The following is a 25,230-nucleotide window of genomic DNA, read 5'->3' as shown; positions in this document are numbered from 1 at the left end:
CTGCCTTTCTTTATGCTCGGGTTTTGGGTTCTTTGGCTCCAAGTCCGCATTGCTGTACATTCTGGAGCCTTCATAGTAAATCCCATCGGGTCTTCTTTCAAACTTACTAGGGTCTGCATGCGGAAACATCTTCCTAAATGCTCTCCAGTTGGCATAATCCCTGTTGTCGTGATGTGGCTGCTCCTCAATATCATTCCCAAAAGCGTCGTACATTAGTATATATAATGGATGTTATACCATCAGCACCTCAGTTGTACCCAGATGTTCCCAATTATCACGCTACCACTAAGGATACAGGTCCTAACGAATTAAACGCTGAAAACTTTAGGCTCAACAAAGCGAACTTAATCCTGGCTTACTTGGAAGGGCAGACAAAACACTACGAAAAAGTCCGAAAAAAGTACGTCAGAGCCCGGAGTACGCTACATAAGATTGCGATAACTTCAGGATCCATATCTGTTGTGTTAACGGGCTCTGGCGTTGCTACTTCGCTTACTGGGCCGGGAATAATTGTTGGAGTTCCTTTGGCCGGCGTTGGGGCAGCCTGTGGTATTATTTCTGCTGTTGCTACGGGCATTATGAAACAGTTGTCAAGCAAAATATCCAAGCACGACACGACAATAGCTCTGTCAAGGGCTAAAGTAAATACAATTACCGATCTTGTCTCAAAGGCTTTGCGTGACAGAAAGATAGACGACGTAGAATTCTCGCTTATTCTGGCCGAAGAAGACAAATACGAGAAACTAAAGTCGGACATAAGGAATAAAAAAACAGTCGTAAAAGATCTTTCCGAGGAATCTCGCAAAAAGATCTACCAGGAGGCAAAAGAAGAGCTTCAAAGAAAGCTTGCTCAGTAAACATCTGCTTTGAAAAGAGCGTGACAGGATTCTATTTACATATCGAACGTCAGTCTAGAAATTACGCGTAATATAAATTCAGTGAATTATTACGCGTAATATAAATTCAGTGAATTATTACGCGTAATATAAATTCAGTGAATTATTTGCATAACCTTATTTGGCAAATTATTACGCGTAATATAAATTCATCGTATGAATTACGCGTAATATGTTATTGTCGCCTCGGAATCCATCCTAACAGGGGGTGGTTGGGGTCTATTTTGTAAAATATTTCGTAAATTACGTCAGGGTAATAAGGAATATCCTTATCCAGCCGACAAAACATCCACTCGGCTTTTGTCATATCAGAAACCTCGGGAATAGACTTACCGGTAATTTCAGACAAAAGATAAGGAATAGCTTTGTAATATTTCCCTAGCTTTAATTTTTTCAACGTTTTCCGTAGACTTTGTGGGGTTGGCTCTTCTAAATGGTCTATGATTTTCTTCTTTACTTCGTTGTCTAAATATACCGGTCGATAACCTTGGATATGACTCATCCAGTCCCTAAAGTATTTTATTCTCTTATAAGGTGTTTTCTTACGACCTCCGTTGGCGTAATATTGCTCTTTGGTAGCATTTGGTACGGCATTACGAATATTCTTACCACACTCGTAACACTGTGCTGACGTATCATCTTCTATTTGCATTTTCTTACCACAACAAATATACTTATTTGGCTTAGTAGGTACAAACTTGGGTTTCAAGCACTTTACACAGAAATCATAAACAAACTCTTTACAATCTTCGCACTCCATATATAGACTAACATATTTTACATAAACACGGGATGCGGGTAATCGCGGTACGAATCGAGGGGGGTACTTTAGACGGGTAATCCTCCGGTGGTCGTTGCGCTGGAACCCCCATCCCCTATACTACTAATGCATCAATAAAGGAAAAGTATTTTGACAGTGGCATCAAGCAATTCCTATCAGAGGAGTACTATTTCGTCGGCATAATGGTTGGCATAGCCCTCATGCAAAATGGCCAGCTGCCAAGCTACTTGCCATCGGAAATCACAAACACTTTAACGGATATAAACAGTCCAAATGAGTGCATTGCCAATCTAAAGCGAGGGTTGGACAAGTTTGGACTAAGGCAAATTTGTCAAAGACTTCCAGTGCTTCTCCATCTTTTAAGGCCAAGTAATACTACTATGACAGCCAAGAAGCTCATTCATATGTTAAAGCCTCAGTTTTCTGAAGAGGGATCTTCTTCCTTTTTGAAAGAAAAGGAGTTATATTCCCTATTGATCAAGTACATAAGACAAGTAGCCAGTGGAAGAAGGGAACCCATTACCTTAAGTTCAATGCTCGTTTTCGTGACAGGAGCTGAAGAAGAACCTGTACTTGGTTTTGTCATCCAACCAAGCATCACCTTTAAGCAATGTGATGATGATGATATGGCAGTCCATGAGGTAATGAATTTTTCCATTTTTTTTTTTTTACTCTTTGGAAATTGTTTTAAATGTGTGTATGGTCTTCTTGAAAGAGGGAATTGTCATATTGAAAGGTTGTGTTTGAGTGATCAAGTCAGTTTTTATTTATATTTAAAAAAATGGTTTTGTTCAAGTTTAACCTTCTACTTTTTATATTTTAGGATACAAATGGTTTATTTCAAGTTTAACCTTCTACTTTTTATTTTTTAGGATACAGAATCACCAGAAGACATTTGCTATAGCTACATGCCAACAGCCAGTACCTGTACAAATTCACTTGTACTTCCACGTGCATCCCTGACATCAAAGCTACCATCTGAGAAATGTCTCTTCAGGACTTATGACACAGCATTTGCAAACACCTATTTTGGCAAGTGCTGAAAGTCCAGATTTTACAAACACCCAACATATATTTTTTAAGTCAAAGTTTTAAAACACAGCATACTTGAAGCTGTAAGTTGAAGTTTAATGTTTGAAAACCAATGTTTAGGTTTTTTAAAATGTTATTGTTATTTATGAAATATCTATAATAAAACATGTGCACTGATTGGCTGGCTACTGCATTAATATCAGAGCACAGAGACATGCTCGTGCAAAATTGTTCAAAAATATTTTATAAAAGAAATATAAAATGACTGCTTATTCTCTGTAAACTTTATTTAACACAGAATCCATAAAGTCAAAACTTATTTACAATGTACTGTGATATAAAAATGGTAGCCAGCCAATCAGTGTGTGGGTTATATCTAATATTTCATTATCCCTAAATACAAACAAATGAACTTTTATATTTTAGTTCAAAACTGAAAACCAGTGTTTCTTTTATGATATTATTTGAATGTCCAGATAATATTCAGGAGTAGTTTTTGCATTTAGAAAGGTCTTAATTTAATATTACATTTTCTTGATAAAGTATTTCAAACTCAACAGAGTGCCTTCAATCTTTACAGGTGTGGATTAGTTTTGTGCTTTGCTTTGCATGGTGTTCCAAAAATAAATAAGAATATTGTTGTTTCTATTTCTTTTTGTCACATTGATATTTAGCATGCATATTATGCGATGACTCATTGTATGAATGCACCAGGGATAAGGGGCCATTCATTATTAAGGACGGAAGTATGGGTTAGAAAATATGGTGTGATCTTGAAATAATGGAGGATTTACTGTATTTCCTTTATTAAGCCCCCAGGGGCTTATTCTTTTCCAGTGTTTTTGAACTTGGGGCTTATTAGCTAAAATCTATTCTTATAATGATCTGTCCTCATTTGTTTCGTGTTGTCATGGAAACATGATCAAAACCAGGCCATCGTTTTACAATAAGGGACAAAAATGGACATAAATGACCATTCTGTTCCAGGGCACAAAAGAAAGCCTTTAATGGTATGCATACACTTTTAGAATATCTATTTATGCGCATTGTCAAATAAGAGGACAGGCTTTATCAGTCATTTATAATGCATGTGAGATGTATTAAAAGTCAAAATGTTTGAAGTTTTTCCAGAACAAGAGACAGAACTCTTTCATATAAATCAATGCCAGCTTGTGCTGAATTCATGTTTGGGTTCACTTGCTGAAGAACATATTCAGATAACTCTTCTTCATGAGAAATTTCAACAGGTTGGACAATGACATTATTATCAGAGCTTGAAAAAGGAGATGGGCCTTCTGGATCTTCACCATAAAATGTGTCAGCATCGACATCATCCAAACCATTTTGGCTTAGAGGATTACTTTCATTCAGCATTCCATTGAGCCATATTTGATTTGGAGTCCAACTAGATTCTGTTGAAAGGCCATGATTGTTGAACATGTTTTTAAATACATTGAGTGAACAGTTTATTCTTGGCTTGAATACAAGATGAAGTGCAAACATGTGGATGGGATTGTCAACATTAAGAGGGACTGTCTGTAAAAATCAAACAAAATCAGAAATATGTGGAAAGGCTCAAATTTTCGAATTCGCTCTACTTTTGGATTTTAGTAGTGCATGATGAAGGAAGAAACGCTGTGTGGTTAGTTTTGAAAAATACTTTTTTGTTTTCGAGAAATAGGGAAAAATCGGTTTGAGCTCCAGAGACGATTTTCGCTGCCAAAAGATGGCTGAAAATTGCTTACTTTCGCTTGGTCCGTGTATCAAAACTATTAATCCAAATAGCCTTTGAATACTTTCTGCCAAAAGTACAACTCTTATTTGCTCAATTAAGAGTAGTTTCATAAAAATCGAACAACTCAGAATTATTTTACACAATAAAAAGGTTAGGGCACTGAGTTACAATGCTGGTCAGTGCATCTCGAAAACTGCGAGTTTCCCTATGTGCCATCCTTCCAAATCTTATGAAATTATAGTCAACAACTATTGGGAAACTACTCTTTTGAAAAATGTATTTTTTATTTTGGGGAAATAATTGTGCGCTTTTTGCGAGAGCTTTTATTTTGACTCATTAAATATGCAGAAATCATTGTTTGGCGATTGCGTGACTAAAGACTTCTCGAAATAAATTCCCTTGAAACATCATTGTTTTTCAAATCTAGTCTATACAAATAAAAGAAAACATTAACATACTAACCTTCAACACGAAAAGGTCTTTTCCGTTGCTCCATTCATCGGAGTTATCAAGAAATTAGAATTGGCAACCGTGGCGTTGGCTTGTTTTATGCAACCGATTTCCGAAAATACCATCTATCAGTACCAGTCGACATGCACAGTTCGTGTTTCTTTACAAACAACTAGTCAGATTTCAAGAAATATACAGAATAGTATACTAAATTCGATTCCTACAGAGTCCAGTAGGTTATTCTAGCTTCACTGGCAAGTTGTTTAGTTGTTACAGTTGGCGCGAGAAAAGAGCGTACCGTAGTTTCTTCCGGTTCTGTCCATACCCTAGTGGTCTTGGAATTTTATGTATTATCCTTGGCAAGAAAAAGAGTCGAGATATTCATTATTATGCCATTTTAACATTAAAAGCCCTTTGTGAGCAATTTTAAAAGTGGTTCTCTCAATAGATTATGGTGGAGTCGGCTAGGGGCACCTGTGCGAACTACTATGCCATACTGCTCCGTTTTGATATATTTCATTAAATAATTTTGTTTCCTGTGATTAGTTCCTGCACTAGATTTCTCTTTAAGAAGCCAGCTTGTTGCAAGAGAAATTCCTGTTTTCTTTCTTTCTCCTTCGTTAAAGAACAGTGGTCGGTGCACTATGGTCCCACAACACGATCTGCACGCTGGAATGCTGTCTCGGTATAAGTTTATGACGACAGTTACTCGCAAACAATTGCCGATCGATCTGTTAAATATTACAGACCAATTTATCAACGCGCTACTGACTAGTAGTTCTTGGAAGAAATAGCCAAAGGTGGATCCCTGGAAATTGATTTAAGCTTTTTTTAAAACTTCGATTTTTCCGAATTGAAATTTAATGCTGATTCCAAATCTCGAAAGAAAAATAGGGCGTCCCGAGCTCGTTTTCGAGATAATCAGCATTTAATGGAAGCCTACGCACGAGCTTTTGGAGTAAAAATTGCGCCACCGGAAGTGATTAGAAAAAAATTAAGATGAATAAGATAATAGTTATTTGCAGACTATATGATTGCGTGAATGAAGGCTAGTCAATCATTCTACAATAATACATGGATATTTTCGACAAAAAGACAGAAAGATACATTGACTTGTCATATTTTGTAGTTTCGGTGCTCTTAAAAAATCTCATAAAGTCGAACAAAAATCCCTACAAAAATCTATTTTTTCACGTGTTCCTGATTTAAACTTTTCCTAAAATGTTGATATAACCTAGATTTTTAGGAGTTTTTTCGAATGAGCTATCAAAAAATATAGAGTCCCGTGCAAAATTAGAGGGTTTTGCCCTGTTGAAGCTCAAAACGCGTATGGTTCTTCAATAAAAGCTTGTAGATTTTTCAGCGGTTTTTGAGAGCGCGCTCATCGTGGGCTCAATTCGAACGTTCAAAAGTAGGCAGACACCTTAAAAAAAATTTTTTTTTAAATTAGCTAATTTTTGGTTTGATGTATTAATTATTGTTGATTTAACCATGTCGAGAAATGGTTATTTCTACCAATGGTTTTTAACCATTTAACAATGGTTGAAATAACACAGTTTAACTATTCTAAATTGATATCCACAGTTCCACCGACAAGGGCGGATCCAGCCAAAATCTTAGGGGGGAAGGGGGGGGGGGGGCTAATTGAGTTTCTTCCGTCAACACAACGGAAAACAATATAAAAAAGCATCGTTTTTTTCTGCTGAGGGGGGGGGGGGGGGGGTTAAATAAATATATTAAATATATTAAATAAAATAAATTATAACCAACTATTAATGGTGTATTTAACCACCATAAATTGGTTATTTTAACCAACTATTAATGGTGTATTTTACCATCATAATTGGTTATTATAACCAACTATTAATGGTGTATTTAACCATCATATATTGGTTATTATAACTAATTATTAATGGTGTATGAAAAAGTTAAAACTACCAATTAATAAATGGTCATTACAACCATTGGCAATTGATTACCACAGATCCACTGTTAAACAATTTTTTATGGTAGATTCAACCAAACCATTTTTGCAGTGCATAGCGAGTATCTAGGAGATTATTGCTTGGAGCGGAAATTATATTTCTTCTTTCATCCCTATTTCAGGTTCTGCACGGAGCATAATTGATTAAACAAACGTTTTCGAGTGTTCAGTATCGTGTAACTGTTTTTACTGTCAAGCTCCTCATAACCAAAATTGTCCATACTATTGCATTTAACTAGTTTTTAAATTTCTTTTTAATAGTAATAATAAAAAAATATTTTAAATGAAGTTCTATTATTGAGTCAATCCTGATATTATTCTGCCTTTTCTCGTATATTAGACGTGAATACTTTTGGAAGGTCAATTAACACGTGGTTGATAAATTCAACCATCATCATCATCAACATCATCATCATCATCATCATCATTATCATCATTATCAACATCATCAACATCATCATCGCCGTCATCATCGCCATCAAAATTACCACCACGTCACTACAATCTCAATGTCTCTCTCCTCCATCATTAAAACGATTAAAAATTAATTATAAAAAATTTTCAACCGAGTTAAATTCTTTTTTTCTCTCTTCTTTTTTAAGCTACAGCACAGTTTGAGGAAGAATATAACAGAGAAATAGAAGAAAATGCTGAAGAAAAAGTGGTCGAACTTGGATGTGTGATTAACCAAACATCACAGACTCCTTTAAGGATTGGGTAAGTAAATAGTAACTGGTATTCTAAAGCTTTGATCTAATTGGAGCGACCATACACGTCACGTGCATGGACCTTTACACCAGATGAAGTCCTCTTCATTAGCATTCTTTATATAAAGAATACTAATAAGAATAAAATCTTTATCTAAAGATTTCATCCTTATTAGGATGGCACATGGCATTCATGTACAAACTTAACTATCAAAGTATAAAAGTCCATGTTCGCAATTAATGTGTATGTATGGTCATTTTAAGGTAATTCCCTTGAAAGAAAAATTTCCCAATAACTTTGTCCTGAAACATTGCATGGACATTAATTATGTTTTGGACATTTAAAAACTGCAATAAAAAGATGGGGTCACTATTTCTCGTTTTTTTCGCTAGATGTTCTCCCAATATGTCAGTTTATGGGTTTTATAGTGAAATGCGGTAGCAACCAGAAGGTTTGTGAATTATTCTGAGTTTTTTAAACTGTTCAATAAACTTGCAGATCGTGTTTTATCGGGTTAAAGACCACTCGGCTACGCCTCGTATTTTTAAACCTTATAAAACACTCCTGCTCCTTGACCACTTAACGATTTGAAACAATTTCCTTTGGGGGGGGGGGGGTGGGGAGGGAGGAATGAAAAATGTAAAAAAAAAAAAAAAACAGCAACAGCAACAGCAACAATTTTTTTCTTTTACTCCAACGAAGGACTAGCATCCGAAACGTCAGTAAGTTTTTTCATTTTTTTACAGTGTAAAATTTACCCTTTTATCATTACTACAGCAACCACAACAAACAAGCAAAACAAAAGTAAAAAAAAAATATTCATGCGATCTTTATAAGGAAATTTACACAATTAAACATTTCTATCTATCCCTTTAATTTAGTTTATAATATTTAATTTTTATTTTATATTTCGGCCATTGGCAATTAATTACCAGGAACTTTTTCTTTGTGTGTGGGTGTGGGGGTTGTAATAGTTCTCTTGACCTTTTGCTGCAGTCATGGTAGACTTTCTGCTTGATTTTCTGCTCCATTGCATTCTCCTTGATTTTGTTGAGATCTGGCCATTTCGGAATTAGGCATTCGGGGATGCTTGGAAGGTTGTCTCTGATGTTTCGACCGAAGAGCAAATCAGCGGGTGACCTTCCGATCTCTAAGGGTGTGGCTTTGTAAGCTAATAGTGCTCTTGCCGGGTCACTTGCTTTCTTCAGAAGGATTTTGGCTGTCTGTACAGCACGTTCAGCTTGTCCGATAGACTGAGGATAACCAGGGCTGCTTGTTTCGTGTTTGAATTCCCAGTCTTTGGCGAACTTGGCAAATTCAGCTGAGTCAAACTGGGGCCCGTTGTCGGATCGCAGCTTCTCAGGTATGCCGTGGCGTGCAAAGATTGACTTTAAAGCTCTGATGGTTTCACTTGATGAGAGTGAGTTCAGAAGACTGACTTCCCGGTACTTCGAGAAATAATCGACCACGATCAAATATGGACGACCCTTCAGGAAACATAGAACTGTTTCAAAGATCTGCCATGGTCGATCAGGCACAGGGGTAGGTATCAAAGGCTCTTTGGGATTGATCCTGTGTTCTATACACTTTCTGCATCGTTGTATCATGTCTTCTATTTGGCGACTCAGTCCAGGCCACCAAACTGCTCTCTTTGCTCTTTCTCGGCACTTAACTATTCCTTGATGTCCGTCGTACATTCTTTCAAGGATCTCTATTCTCAATTGTGACCGGAGACTATCCTTTCACCTTTGACTAGCAGGCCATGTAGCATGGTTATCTCGCCTCTGTAGGTCCAATAAGGGTTAAGTGCGCTCGCGTAGTTGATTTCTTCCTGGCCATCCATCATTGATACACTGTACTAGTAACCGGCACACTTCGTCTTGTTGTTGTTCCTCCTTGATACTCTTCAGAAAAATTCATCCTCGCTGTCCTGTGCTTCGACAGAGTTGAGTTCCTTCGTTTTACAAACTTTTTACGACATCCTTTACGGGGCATTGGTTTCTTGCATGACTTGCGTTACCACAACGTTGAAAGATTTTCGGTTCCTTTTGGTCGGTCTGTCGATCTGCATGTCTGACATTCCGCGGTTTCCTGTTTGCTTTTCTTGTAATAGCATCCACGCTGGCTTTCAACTCACCGGCTTGGCTCGGGTTTCGTAATACTTGTTGTTTCTTGACGGTCTTGCTTTGTCTTGCGGTTTCGATCGCCTTCTCTAAGGTCAAACTAGAGTCAAGTCGGAGTTTTTCACTGAGCTTGGCGTCGGCTAATCCAACAACTATACGGTCGTGCATCAACTCACGCCGCAATATTCCAAACTCACAATGTTCTGACAAAGTATACAATGCTGTAACGAAGCTATCTACGGTCTCGTGTGGCTCTTGCTTGCGCATGTTGAATTTAGCCCTCTCTAAGATAACGTTTCTCGTTGCAACAAAATTTTTGTCGAATTTCTCTCTAACACTCTGAATATTTCCCAGCACTGTCTTTCTTGAATGAAAAACTTTTCATGATCTCATCAGCTTCTCCGCCCATCGTATAAAGTAACATATTGATCTGCTGAGCGTCGTCTTTCTCGTGGCGAAGACCAGTCGCCAGTCGAATCTTTGGATCCACTTTACCCATCCTTCAGGGTTTCGAAAATCGAACTTAGCTGGCGGCTGTATTTGCGAACTAGCGGCCATTCTCGCTCCTTTCTTTTTTTTTTTTTTTTTTTTTTTTTTTTTTTTTGTTAGAGTTCCACAACTTCTGACACCATGTATTATTACTTATGGTACTACAGAGATGCGTACACAACAAGGATAGGCGTTCAAGAAGGCTTTATTGAATTACAACAATGTATCTTATACTGATGCTATTAAAGATTAACTACTAACGTCACAGGGGTAGGCTCGTGCCCCCTTGCTCTCTCTCCCTCAATATACAACTGTTACGTAACAGTAAAAGGGGCTATAATACCCCGGTTCCCACTAGTGTATATATAAACTATTTCCTGGATCTCCCTGGATAATTATCATTCTTGATTCGATTGTTACTTTTAAAGTGTGGGTTCATTATGTACTAGGCAATCTGTAGTAATTGTTAATTATTCGGTATTGGAATTTCTATGCAAATACAAAAAGCGCATAGAGGGATCCAGGGGAGCGGTGTAGGAAATCCCCCCCCCCCCAGTTGAACTGATATCTGATTATTTTACATGTCCTTCTTCTACAGTTTTGAGACAGATAATTCATCTTCAACTGCGATTGTGGATAAAGACTTCACCATTGTGAACAAAAGTCTGACGTTCCCTCCTGGGAAGAATAGGGTGTCACTTCAAATCAAGATTATTCATGACCGTGTAGCAGAAAGTCCTGAAATACTGGTACTGCGTATGATAAGTCTGGACGAGCAAATGGTGATAATCGGGGAAAATAACACGGCCAAAGTCAAAATCCTCGACAAGTTTGATAACGGTATGATATGATTTAAACTAGCTCAGAAGAAATAGTTAAAAAACGTTAATGTTAGGACATGCATATGTACTTCAAGTTTTTGGTAAACTGTCTGCTCAACACTTACTTTTACACCTACTATTTATTAATATTATTATTTATGCATTATTCGCCGAAGGCGAAGTGATTGTCGGTGAATACTTTCCGAGCCGCAAGTCTTCACTTGAATTTTCGACTTGAATATCAGAGAAAAGACAGTGTGACTTTTACTCAACCAATTCGAGTAAGCGTCTCTTCCATCGTACATATTTTTTGGTTATAGATGTTTGGCAGGAACGTTTCCACCATTTTGTCTAACTTTGCATATATATTAGCCACAGTTTTTTGGTTCGAGTTGAGTAAATGACGTCATACCTCACTCGACCCATTCTTCTTGAGCCGATACGACGATCTTAATGGCAGACGGGAAAATGTTGTAAAATACTCACCATGCATTTTCCCTTTGAATATAAAGAAATTATTTATACAAGTGAATGTTGGAAGCGATTCTCGTCCAAGTAGCACTTTAACTCGTGATGCTTTGGTGTGTTTTGATTTTCACACCCCTGCGTGTATAATGCTGCACCTTTTTATCTGTTGAAATATTCTCGACCAATGAAAATCAGAGCCCTTTATAGAGGGGCCACTATTAGACACTCCAAGGTTAAGGGAAAAACTGTGGGTCGAGGTTCCTTTTTTAGGGTTCAAAGGTTGTTATTTCCACACTTGTCTTGTTACACACATTACTATAAACTATAAACATAGAAGCATTTATAGTGTTAGAATGCAGGACTACAACCCAAATGGGTTGATGAAGGAGTATCCTGTACCCTAGCAGTACCCAGATGACATGTAGTTCAAAACGGCGGAAAAGAAGGTTGTGTCATGCAAATAAGTATAGATTGCAAAGTCAGACATTTGGATTAAATTGAATGCAGATAATACATACAAGAAACAACATTTAACAGAATATTAGTTCTACTCAGATATTAAAAAACATTTATAATGTTTTTGAGATGTACTTGCTTTGATTTCAAGAGGCACATAGTTCAAGATTGCCGCACTAGCATATTTCACGCCACATTTTGTCATAATTCAAGTTTACATGGGGCAAATAGGGTTAATAAGACACTATCTTGAAAAGATGTCCCCCCTGCTACAACGGAGCCACTGCAATACCAACACGACTAAATGTGTGTCCCTCATCCTCGAAATGGCTAATGTCATAAATCTGATGTACATTAACGTTCTCTTTTTCGTCCTAGAAGAAGCAGCAATACAAAAACAAAAACAAGAAGAGATCGAAGGTGGGTTTACCCAATATTCCGTTATATTATCATCTACGGTGGCCCACAAGTCTCACGGCAAAACAAAAACTCACGGCAAAACAAACTAAACTCACGGCAAAACAAACTAAACTCACGGCAAAAGGCAATAAATTCACGGCAAAATAAACTTAACTCACGGCAGAATAAAGAAAGCCACGGCAAAATAAACTAAACTCACGGCAGAATAAAGAAAGCCACGACAAAATAAACTAAACTCACGGCAGAATAAAGAAAGCCACGGCAGAATCAGAGGAGGGTGATCAAGTCGCGTGAAGCATTGTGGGGTAAAAGTTTCATTATGCTTCATTTGCATTTGAACGTCGTCGTGTGAACATCTCCTGGCGAGAAAGTATTATGAATGCCAAATCTGTCTCACCGGTTTGGTGTGGATTTTCTTGCAGTTGGTGATTTCCTATATCTAAACTGTGTATACTTTCAATTTCTACATACTTGTACGGTGAAGTCTCTGCCATTTTTGGCGATAAAACTAGTTGGGGGCCACGTTAGCTTCACTGGCAACCCTCGCGAACGAAGGATTGTTTTGTTTCCTGACTGCCAAAACATCTGAGAACTAAATGACGAAAGGTGGCCTTTGACCATAAGGGCTGTTACTTGCCTCAAAATGTTAAGTGGTGGATATTTCATTTGATAACTTTATTCAAACGCGATTGATTGAGCTAGAACATCGAGCATCCAAAAACCGATCGGCTTGGAATCACATACCCGGCGACTAAGATGACAAACCTTGAACCGATTTTTCTCTTCAAAAATGTCTCCTAAAACCATTCATTTCATTACCAACATTCATTCTTAATTATTTCTTGTCAAGCTTAGGTTCTTATCATTGAAACTTTATTTTTGTTGGAATAATTATAAAGCGTTCTTATTGTTTCAGGGTCAATATTGAAGTCTAAAGTCTTTTTTAAAAAGGTTATGATAAATTGATAAACTTTGCACTGTAAATTTAATAGTATTTAACCAGACGCCATTTGTATTTACAACATCAAAACCACTGACAAATTGCTCGCGGTAAAAAAATCAACAGGGAACCCACGGTCGTTCCCATCACAACCTTTATTGTATTCTGCCGTGGCTTTCTTTGTTCTGCCGTGGCTTTCTTTATTCTGCCGTGAGTTTAGTTTATTTTGCCGTGGCTTTCTTTATTCTGCCGTGAGTTAAGTTTATTTTGCCTTGAATTTATTGCCTTTTGCCGTGAGTTTAGTTTGTTTTGCCGTGAGTTTTTGTTTTGCCGTGAGACTTGTGAGCCACCGTAATCATCCCTGTCCTTGCTCCAATTTCTCAATACTCTCCAATCTAAAAGCTTCATAACTAAGAGCAATCAAGATATTCTATATCGCACGCTAAAAGTATGTTACCATGCAAATGAGAGGCGTATTCTCCCAATATATTCTGATCTGCCTTCTTTATACTAAAAACGAATGATGCGTCAACACACATGCATCAATTACTCATTGCGTTTACTTTAAAGACAAGCAAAACATAAGGCGAATTTGACGACTGATCTGACGTTTTTCGAGAACAAGTCAAATGAGCCTGGCATTAGCAAGCATTTCTTATGGAAGTTGCCGCTTTAATTCATTCGTCTGTTGCCCGTCTTTATACATTCAGAACTTTCTCGTACCCAATGCTCTTTTCGCAGGCTTTTCGCTGAGAAGGGTCTGGGTACGAGAATGGATTCAGATCAGTTTATTTTTAGACGAACTTTTGTTAACTTATTCGTTACTCTGCACGTTTTCATATGTAAAGAACTTAGAGTCACATAAAATAACGCCCTATAAAAAGTCTGCCCAAGTTCGTCCGGACGTATAATTCGTCTCTGATATAAAAATAAATAAATAAATTATAATTAGATAGGTTCATTTTCACTGACCGACATTTTGTTTCGATAGATGAGAAACGACGTGATATCTACAATCTGCTGATCGTGGCTATCTTTTTGACTGTTTTGTTGTTTCTTTGTGGAATCGTTGTTTTTGCTTGTTTCATCATCAAGTAAGTATCTCGCATTTAGTCTCTCTCTGACAGATATATATATTTGTTGTTTGTGGCAGTTTTCAATAGTTATGTGGTAGCGCTACGCGCTTGCGCCATAAGGCAGTAGAAAAACTCAATCCATAAATTAGGAAAACGTTTCTTGACAACACAAGCTTTGTTGTTGTTGTTGTTTTTTTTTAATGGAGGGGGGAGGAAGTGCGGGTTGTAATGGATTCTAACAGTTACAATACTAAGAAGGGTATTGTAGTTACATGTATGAATACAGATAAAATACCACCAAACTTTCGCACACTCCATTCATCCTCAGGAAATAGTGCTCGGTGTGTGAATGAATTCCACAGCAAAAAACATCGGGCATAGTCTTCATAGCAATAACGATGACTAAACACTGATTTCCGTATCCTGGTGATGCATTTTATTCATTAACCATTATTGGTGGTTTGTATCACTTCCCATGACAATAAAACTGACAAAAGACGTGGACACCATGTTGGTTGACATGACCAGATATTTTCTCAAAGTTAACCAACATGGTGGCTATTATGTCACATGCATAAGGAAAAAGACAAGGCCGCCATGTTGGCTGACATAGCAAAAGACAACAACACCAAATTAACATTTTGTTCTATGACGTCACATGCACATGGAGAAAATACATGGCCGCTATTTTGGTTAATATAACAAAAGACATCAAGATCAAAAATTTTGTCAAAGTAAACCAACATGGCGATATGACGTGACATAAACCTCAATAATATGCAAATGACTAAACAATTTTATTGATAACATTATTCAACAAAATGTTTTGAATATACCTTTCGATTATTTTTATTGATAGATTAAAACAGGCCTGAGAGATGACAATCAAGAATGATCCTGCTATGCCATTTGCTTGTTTGAAAGTCACAGTTCTGTATTGCTGAACTACACAATTATTTTTGCTTTTGCTTTTGCTTCAACGGGAAATTTAAATTCATAATTTTTAAGTCGGCAATGTCTGTCAAGATGCACTGCAGTACTGCTTAGCACAAGTGACACTATTTACAAAATGAGCTGACTTTACTTAGTTGTTCTGCTATACAGTATTTCACGTCAACTTTGGGATTCTTTGGGTTTCGTTGAAAATAACCAAAAATATTCATCGTTTTGCTTAACTCGATAAGACAGCACAACAAATATATTCATAAGAATAGGTCACTCTAAAATTGAGCAAGAGACTGTGGCGAGTTTTGTATTTTTATCTCATTGGCAAAAACTTTTTCTAATCGTATGAACATATGCAATCTTTTTACATTTTTGACACTTTTGAAAGCCTGTAATTCTTTGCATTGAAACATGCTCAAATTTAGCAGACGTACTAATCTTGAGATTTTTTCAAGAATGAATTTTTTTTTTCAAAACTCGCCCTTTTCTATTTGACGCATTTTTTAATATTGCCGCCTGATTAATTGGCCATTGCTTATTGCAACTTCATTTATTTAGATTTACTGCTCGAAATTTTGGATATCCCAGTTTCACACACTAAACATATTACAATATTTTCGACCTATCTTTAAAGCATATAGATTTTTTTTAGCTTGGGCGTAATCTTTTCTTTGGTGTGACCACGTGTCATTCCTCAAGAGGATCATGCCACTCTTTGTTTAACGATTGCTCATGACAAGAAGTATCATTATGAATACAACTTAAACAAAGAATCTTATTTTCAGGAGAATGACACGTGGTCTGAAACTGGCAAACAGCACGACCAACACAAAATATGGTCTATGTCTTCGTTATATTTCTAAAAGTGGTTACACTTAATCTGCAAAACAGTAGTGAATTTATTTTATACTTAATAGTATAAAATAGTAAAATGTCTTCTTTTCTCGAAATTTGTTTTATTAAGTACTATTTACTACAACTTAGTGCTAATTACATAGTTCTGTTTCACAGATAGTAGTGTTTGCACTATAGAGTGCCAACAATATATCCGCGAAATATTAGTAATACTAACTTACACTATTTTATGCTAATTCTATTGTTTTCTTTTGTTTAACTAGCACTATTTTGAACAACTGAGTAATTAGTGTTTCACGGATATGTTGTTTGCACTCTAGTACCGAATCATTTTATACTGCATGCGATAAGAGCAATCAATTTATGCCTATCGAAAAACTTGTTTTCACTACAGATCGTTGGTATGGCCTTTATTATTTCTATTGAAGCAAGAGCCGAGCAGAACTTTTTCCCTGAGTATCTTGTTTACTCATCCGTGTGCTTCCACAGGTAACCCAAGCGTAAATGTTAACAAAACAAATTTTCAAAAGGCTCAAAACCTCTCCAAGCCATAGTTTCATGGCCATATTTCATTAACGAAATGTTCCTCAAATACCAAAAAGCATTCGTAAAGACTTTATTCAAAATCATATATTAACTTAATTCCTCTAGAAAGAATAGTTTCAAACAACATCATTCGCACTCGTTAAAACTGATGACGTCACAGCCCACTAACTATACACTTGGGCTACCTGTGGTGTTTCTCGATAAGTATATTCTATCCATGCATATCGAGCAAACTATTGAAACAATCTTGTGGTTTCCTGTTATTAATTTACAGACGTCAAAATATTTTGTTGTTTTTTTTTTTTCCTGTTCAAGATAACTCTGCTAGATCCAAGCATGACAACATATATTTCTATTCAAGCAAAAGCATAATTGTCAACAAATAATTTATGGAATTTTTATCAGTTTCTTTTTAAGAGGCTGTAGCTCTATCTCATTTATACATATCTGTCGTTCCTTTATTTCAAGTATATCAAGTAATGTTTGTAACGAAAATAATGGTATCGTTATTAATCGTGTTATAAACCAAGTTAGTATTTACGTAAGTAGTTATGCGGTCGTTCCTTTATTTCAAGTATATCAAGTAATGTTTGTAACGAAAATAATGGTATCGTTATTAATCGTGTTATAAACCAAGTTAGTATTTACGTAAATAGTTATGCGGCCCCTGCATCCAGACGTATCTGTTCCATCCAAGCATAAGGACCCTTTGAACAGATTCTCATTATCTACTGACCACAACAAAAAAACTCCTCTCTTCTTTAGACATTGTTTTGACGTTAGCTTGAGATAACGTGCAAAGGGTCCGTGAAAGTATGCGTGGAATTATTTATCGACGTAAACATATGACATTGGCATTTTTCCTTTCCCTTCCTTTTTCCTTATTTATAGATTTGTACGCTAGCATGCTTGATATTAGAGTTATGCCTACATGCTTGATATTAATTCTCGACGTATAATCAGTCTCTTATGCAGCCGCTATTAGCGTCGTCACGCAACACTCACTCCCCTAAGTAATTAGTTAGGGGAATGAGCGTTGCGTGACGACTCTAATGGCGGCTGCGTATGAGAGACTACGTAAATAGCCATAATGAGATCACAGGGGGCAGAGGGGGGCCACTTATCTTTCAGTGTCTACGAAATGTCTTGTCGCTCCACCAACTTGTTTTATATTATTTACCGCTGTACATAATATGAATAAACTTGAGCCCTTCAGATACCGCGCGCGCTCCGCTGTGCCTTAGCTTACATGACTTACAGTGAATGATTGCTTGAAAAAATTGAGATTATTATAGAGATTTACGCACAGCGCGCAATCATCCACTGTAAGTCATGTAAGGCACAACGGACGCTCGCCTTAGCTTTTTTCTCTAAATTTTCAAATCCGATGGCGTCAATAGCGCGCGCACGCGCACGAAAGAGATAAGCGATATTACGCGCGCTCTGATTGGTTGAAAACCTATGAACTTTTTCCCAATGGGCTGCACGGTTCATCTTTTCTTGAATCTAGCTATATTGTAAATCAATTTGACAACAGATAGTCGCTCGCCCATGGCGTTATAGACGCACTCGAGAAAATATAAAGAACTCTTAACAAGCTAGAGTGCACTCGGCTACTCCACGTGACACTCTTAACGCTTGTTAATCGTTTTCTATATTTTCTCTCGTGCGTCTATTAACGCCATGGGCGCGCGACTTGCTGTTGTCTAATTGATGATTAGGAGAGGGTAACTTCTTAAAGTAGTACCGGCCAGAAATAATTCATACACTACTTTTTCTAAATCCAGCTATTTAAAGATCTTCAGTTGCTTATTCAAAAAAGCGGAAAAAAGTGAGGTTCACCGTCGACTTGGTTCTCGAGTTATAAGCGATCGTAATAGGGGGTAATTCCAATTATTCGCATCGGATTTTGTTGCAACTATAGGTACTTAAGGTTTTGTTTGGAAAGTGAAGGATTTCAACGATCTAAAAGCCTAGAGTAATCTAAACGATGGATCTTAAGTTTTTCTAACATTTCAAATTATAAAATTAATTTATTTGATGAGTTACAAATAAGCTTTAAACTGAATTCTAGAAGCAAAAGCGCACGCAATTCGGCAAGTACCTTAAAATACGTTCCTTGTTATAAATATGTCGAGAATTCGGTGTGATCCACAGCGTGGACATAGTATTTTTATTTCTCACACTGAAAGAAATATTCAAAACTTTGAATGCAAAGGAAAAAATAGGGGGTTATCGTACTAATAGACGAGCTATAAACGACTAAATCTGAATTTTCCATCCAAAATCATCATTCCAGCTGTCCGCGCTGATTTGGGTTCTAGTACTTCATACATTCCCTTGGAACTGTGAAATTGTCTTTGTAGTCTCCAGAGACCCTAAAACCTGTTTTGAATTGACTTTGGAACTAAAGAGGTCAAAATAATTTTTTGTTCATTCATTTTTACAAAGTCGTATATTTGTCAATTTTGAAGCGAAACCGACCAGGTCAGGCAATAAAAATATTAGCATGTTTGGAAAACGCAGATTATAGAAAGGTAATCAAAGTAAAATATTGTTTTTGAGAAATTTTCAAAACAACTGTAATAAACGGTAAAAATGAGATGCGCAAAACTGGATGCGCATTAGCATCTACCTTAAGAACGCGCACGCCTTGTAAATTTCCGGTTGGGCTATTTTCAGTAACCGGATGCAGTTTAAATTTCGTCTTACCCTGCTCCCGTGCGTCATCAACTTGCGCGCGGGCGCTGCCGTTTTGATCACGCGGGGGCAAGTTGATAGGTTACCGTGTTCGTAGTAAAATCACTCTAACAAAACATTGCTTACTACCTACTACCTACCTATCGTCAGTAAAGTCAACTCATCCACAGTGAGGACAGACTTTGAAGGCGCGAAACCCCAAAGAGAAATTATTTACACTTCCAGTTGACGTCGCCGTCGTAGACTTCGTCGCAAATCTTAAAGTCATCCCTACTTTCGCGAGGGGAAGGGGGAGCGAAAGGATGTCTGTTTTTCAGGCTACTCAAAATGGTGCCATCATAATTCCCTTATTTTCCCTTGAGAGCTCCTATGAATCTCTACTTTAAAAAGATTATATGGACACAAGCGTAATAAAAAATGAGATTGTTTAATCTAATATTGATATGCAAGATCTATTTACATGCACAAATGAAAATAAATATATAGAATCCAATCAAACCACTTATTGAATATGTAGTAGTTAGAAATCATAAAGAGAAGGTACATTTTTAGAGTGGTCTTAACAAAAGATTTATCATGAGGTAGCGCTTAATAACCTAAAGTCTATTTCACCGGTTTATGAAAACCACTCTATTGGAGATCAAACATTTTATTTTGAAGAGATCAGTGAATTTCTTACTGCGTGAAAAGGGGGGAGGGGGTGGCTACAACCATTTTTTAAAAGTTTACTGCAAATTCCCCCGCCCCAATACAGGTGTCTTTCCGAAACTTGATCTGTGTATTGAAACAATAAATGTTGTGTGAATTACGATGCTCAAGGTTCTCGTCTGGTGAACAGACATCGGGTACCTTGGTTTAATAGTGATATCAAGACTGCTATAAGAGTTAGGAGAAAGGCTTTAGAAGAAGTGGCGCTGTTCAAGATCACAGGATGACTTGTGTGCTTTCAAGTTGGCGCGCAACTCTGCCACCAACATGATGCACCGAGCGCGATGCGCTTATTATACAGATCTTATAGCCGAGAACAGCTATGATCAAGGAAAGTTGTTTCGTACAACTGTCATTGTTGTGCGAGACTCCTGATGTAGCATTCCCAGCGCATGTAACTCCTGTTGAACTTGCAAATAATTTTGGGAATTTCTTTATGCACAAGATTGAAAAGATCAGTGATGTCCTTGATGCTGTTGTTCCGGAGAAACGTGAAGCGGCTGATGAGTGTGATACTGCGTGTGCTGAGGAGTGTGTGAGTGCTCCTTTGTTATCCTGCTTCAAACCTTTGACGCACGAGCAGGTTGCTGAGCTCATTAAAAAGATGGCTAAGAAGTCGTGCCCACTGGATCCTGTGCCCACAACTCTGGTTTTTCAGGTATTAGACGAATTGCTACCAGTAATTTCTACTATGGTTAACATGTCCCTGGAGTCTGGTCGGTTTGCTACAGCTTGGAAAGAGGCACTGGTGCGACCACTTCTGAAGAAATGTGGACTTGATATTGAATACAAGAACTTTCGTCCTGTGAGCAATCTCCCGTACGTTTCGAAACTGTCTGAGGGAGCAGTAGCGGCGCAGCTAACGGATCACATGTCCGCTAATAACTTACACCTGCAGCTCCAGTCTGCCTATAAGCGACATCATAGTACGGAATCGGCTTTGCTGAAAGTCAAGAACAATTTATTAATGAATATGGATGCGCAACAAGTTACCTTACTGATCCTGCTTGACCTTAGTGCTGCTTTTGATACAGTTAATCATGAGATTTTGCTTGAGCGGTTGAGATCAAGGTTTGGAGTGGATGAAACAGCACTGGAATGGTTTAAGTCATATTTGTCTGGTCGCTTACAGCGTATCTCAGTGAATGGCCGAAACTCAGCTACGTTCCACCTCAACCAAGGAGTGCCTCAAGGGTCCTGTTTGGGTCCCCTGCTTTTTACAGTGTACACAAGTAAGTTGTTTGATATTGTGGGAAGGCATCTCCCAAGTGTACACTGCTATGCAGATGACACGCAGTTGTATCTGGCGTTCAGCCCAAGTGAACCGGGCGACGAGATCATCGCTCTTGAATCTATGGATAATTGTATCAAGGACTTGCGTGACTGGATGATAAAGGACCGACTGATGCTTAATGACGATAAGACTGAGTTCTTATTTATTGGCGCTAGGCAGCAACTAGCGAAAGTTAGCATCAGTAGCATTACTGTAGGCAGTGAGGTTATCAAGGCAAATTCAGAAGTGCGGAACCTTGGTTCCTGGTTCGATTCTCAGCTCAGTATGTCTGTTCATATTAGCAAGTTATGCGCTGCTGAATTTTATCACCTCCATAATATTAGTCGTATTCGCAGGTTTCTAAGTCTAGAAGCTACGGAGGCACTTGTTCATGCATTAATTACTTCGCGTGTTGACTATTGTAATAGTCTACTTTACGGGCATCCTGCCTCTCAGTTGCATAAAATACAGCGCGTCTTAAACGCTGCGGCAAGACTAGTTTACAGGACACCACGTTATTGCCATATTACGCCATTAATGCGCAATCTTCATTGGTTACCTATAAAGCAGCGTATTTATCTTAAGATTTTATTGTTTACATTCAAAGCAATTCATGGCATCGCTCCTTCTTATATCCAGAAGCTAGTCTCTCTTAAGTCACGTAGTGCCTATAATCTACGATCGTCATCCTCAGGCATTTTACTTGCTGCGCCAACTCGTAAAACTAAAGCTACCCTTGGCGATAGGTCTTTCCATGTAGCAGCTCCTAAGTTGTGGAATAAGCTTGCGCGCGAGCTTCGTGATATCACTAATATTCATGCATTTAAGCGCAGTCTTAAAACACATCTTTTTATAGAAGCTTATGGTCACTGAATTTAGTTTTATACATATACATATGTATATATTGCATTTGAAATATATTGCATTTGAAATATATTGCATTTGAAATACTTAGATATTTTTAGAGCTATTTATGATTTATTAGCTTTATAGAGTTTACTGTATATATTTTATTTGTTACATTTTTCTAATTATATTGTAATGCGCGTTAGATCATTAATATGGATAGCGCGCAATATAAGTTAATAAAAATATAATATTAATATTAACGTTCTCACGGTACGGTGGGCCAATCGCGTGCACGATATCACTGATCCTCTAATCCGACCACGTGCTCAAATAATGAGCTGGCAAAATCTTAATCAATACGCTACAAGGCGATTTGGTGGGGGGGGGGGGGGGGGGGGGGGGGGGGGTTGGGGGTGGGGAATATCTTTTTCTAGCTTCCAAAACGCAAATCCCGTAATATTTACTATCGAATAATATAGGGCGCCAAGTGTTTAACACAGCAGTGCCTAGACCATTCGCTGGCTTTTGGAACAACTCGTTTAGTGTCTAGTGTCCTGCGTAGGAGATCACTTTGCCAGTAACAGTTGAAATATTATTTATATTGTTTATACAATCTTTATATAACCATCTACTGCATAGCAAAGGTTTCATGTTCTAATTAATAAGAGCCAAAATATTTACAGTAAATTAAGGGATGTTAATAGAATGCCACGGTATGCAATAGATTTCTTTTGCATTTCTTTTCGAACTTCTGAATCACTTCGTCGATTTCGTCTTCAGCGTCATCAAGTTCTTGTATCTGAAAGTGAATGAGAGAGCAAAAAAAATGAAAAAAGGGCAGTTGTAATTTCTATTCATAGTTCTTTTCCTGACACTTATCTCGTGTTCTGCCAGCCCCGCGTGCTTTATGACTGCACACAGCACGCGCGCGCGTTTTCTATTTCTTCATTAGTAAACTCAGGAGACGGCAATTAGACGGCTTACTAAACTTAACTAAACATGAGAAATAAGGCCCTGAACGTTAAAACCAAATGAGTCATCAGTTAAAAAATAGCTTTCTTATCCTAATTCTTCATAATATGTTTTTATTTCTTTCATATAAGCCTTAACTACTTATCAAGAAGCTTGAAAACTCTAAGCTTACTAGATTTTGAGATTCTATTTTACCAGTTTTCATTCGTTTTCATGTATGAGAAACATACGTAAATCACCACAAGGCGACAAAAGTTTTCGAAAAACAAAGTTTACATTCAGTAAAACTTGACAAGAACAACTGAGACAAAATAGAAAATAATGCAAATGCAATGCAAAATACAAAATGACGAATTTCTTTGTCAGTAAATTGGCATTTGTAAATGTTTTTGAATGTTTTTTAGCTTTTTAAAGTAAAAGACAAGGTCTTTATGCAATAACATCCATCTTTCAGCAACACAAATTTAAGCTTATTTGTATAATCATACTAGCTCGAACAGCTTAATAAACATTTGAATATTTGTATTGGTGTAATTTTATATTTCATTCAATATTTAAGTAAATCATCTGAAGAAAGATACAAAATTATTGAATGAAAGTCTTCTTTGTTTTGCCGATGGGACCCCGCGATAGGAGGTGAACAAAGCTGCATTTTTTTTGAATGAAAAACATACGCTAGGAATTGTTAAAGATTTACAAAGCTAAATAAAGGACGAATATTTGTTGTAATATGCTCTACTTGTTATATTTCTTCCAGCATTAAAATAAATTAATCTTATCTATAGAAATATTAAAAGTTTTGAGAGAAAGTCTTTGATTTGTCGATTCGTCGAAAAAGATTTTCTTCAGTCATAAAAAAATAATAATATACGATTGTTTGCTAAAACACACACACCTGAATTCTTGAAGAACACTCTTTGATCCATCTTTGACTACATGAAAGTTTTTTTATATTCGTTGTTGGTCTATAATTTGTCCTAAAGCGATTTTTTCTGTGCATTTGAGAGACGCATTTGCGAGTGAGTTTTGATTTGACATCAATCGGGATCCCTGTGTTGTGCACACGGACGGACGGACGGACGGAAGTGACGTCAGCCAAGCCATGAAAAATCAACTCGATGGTTTACCATTTTTTCCTAAAACTTTTGTTTTACAATAACTTACAAATTTCTCGCGCGCTGATTGGTTAATTTTTATCATCAATAAGAGGACAGACAGAAAAAAAATGACGCGTACACTCAAGCTCCTTGAAAAGGCTGAACTAGAAAAGTGAAAAATGGACGAGCCAAATTCAATTTCAACTTTTTTAACACACTAAATGTTTCTAACATCGATGCAAATACTGACTATTTCGATTTTGATGAAACATCTGATATGGAGCTTGCTTTGTGTCTTGAAAAAGTAGAAACTGAGCAACAACAAAGTGCCGAAATGACAAGTCGTTTTGCAGCTTTGAATGACCAAGAGTTGCAAGAAATTGTGCTACAGTCAGCCTCAAAAGGCACTAAACGAAACACAAAATGATGGCTTTTGTTACAGCATATTTTGATAAACTTCTCTTTGTCTATCATGATATTATTGGCCATAAAATGTTATTACATACCTCGAATTTCCAGATTGGTGCAAGGAAAGAGGAGTAGAAACAAAACTACTAGAGATGTCAAGCATTGATCTAGATGACTGTCTAAGACGCTTTTATGCAGAAGCAAGAACAAAATCTGGAGAAGAATACAGCCGTTCGTCACTTCTTGGCTTCAGGAATTCAATCGAGAGGCACTTTATCGCCAATAACAGGTGCATTAAGTTAACCAACAATCCAGTCTTCGCAAGGAGTAACAAAATGCCGAATCCAAGCTTAAAGCTATCCGAAGAGAAAATAAAGAATGCACTAAACACAAGCCTGTCATTGAATCTCAAGACATCCTGAAATTGAAGACAAGCCCATTCATGACTCCAGAAACTCCAGATGGTCTTTTAAGAAAAGTTTGGCTGTACGTGACGAT

The 25,230-nt window shown here is 37.2% G+C and overlaps 2 protein-coding genes across 4 annotated transcripts in view; both read left to right on the top strand.

Moving 5' to 3' along the window:
• LOC116287679 (uncharacterized) overlaps nt 1-16,572 on the top strand; it is a 128,108-nt gene extending 111,536 nt beyond the window's left edge. Inside the window, exons 6-10 of one of the 3 annotated variants that reach the window (XM_089029648.1) lie at nt 7,487-7,595; nt 10,797-11,038; nt 12,322-12,363; nt 14,295-14,397; nt 15,239-16,572. In XM_089029648.1, the coding sequence (XP_088885774.1) occupies nt 7,487-7,595; nt 10,797-11,038; nt 12,322-12,363; nt 14,295-14,397; nt 15,239-15,254 (512 nt within the window). In that variant the 3' untranslated portion in view covers nt 15,255-16,572. Of the gene's footprint in view, nt 1-7,480; nt 7,596-10,796; nt 11,039-12,321; nt 12,364-14,294; nt 14,398-15,238 lie in introns of all 3 variants that reach the window. The other 2 variants (XM_089029647.1, XM_089029646.1) reach the window with 2 other exon arrangements.
• LOC148911368 (uncharacterized) lies at nt 1,792-3,357 on the top strand. The gene is made up of 2 exons (XM_089029649.1): nt 1,792-2,318; nt 2,550-3,357. The coding sequence occupies exons 1-2, from the start codon at nt 1,860-1,862 to the stop codon at nt 2,718-2,720; spliced, it is 630 nt and encodes a 209-aa protein (XP_088885775.1). The 5' UTR covers nt 1,792-1,859; the 3' UTR covers nt 2,721-3,357.
• Nucleotides 16,573-25,230: the final 8,658 nt, after the last annotated feature.

The sequence above is a fragment of the Actinia tenebrosa genome, unplaced genomic scaffold (assembly GCF_029948245.1).
Source record: "Actinia tenebrosa isolate PJP-AT-01 unplaced genomic scaffold, QUT_ActTen_1.0 PGA_scaffold14__42_contigs__length_11649687, whole genome shotgun sequence".
NCBI classification, from domain to species: Eukaryota; Metazoa; Cnidaria; class Anthozoa; order Actiniaria; family Actiniidae; genus Actinia; species Actinia tenebrosa.
Note: the sequence above shows the minus strand (reverse complement) of the source record. Positions and strands in the feature narration are given on the sequence as shown.

Coding starts and splice junctions, on each gene's coding strand:
- LOC148911368 (XM_089029649.1), top strand. CDS start 1,860: ATGGTTGGCATAGCCCTCATGCAAAATGGCCAGCTGCCAAGCTACTTG. Junction 2,319..2,549: donor ATGATATGGCAGTCCATGAG/GTAATGAATTTT, acceptor TTTATTTTTTAG/GATACAGAATCACCAGAAGA.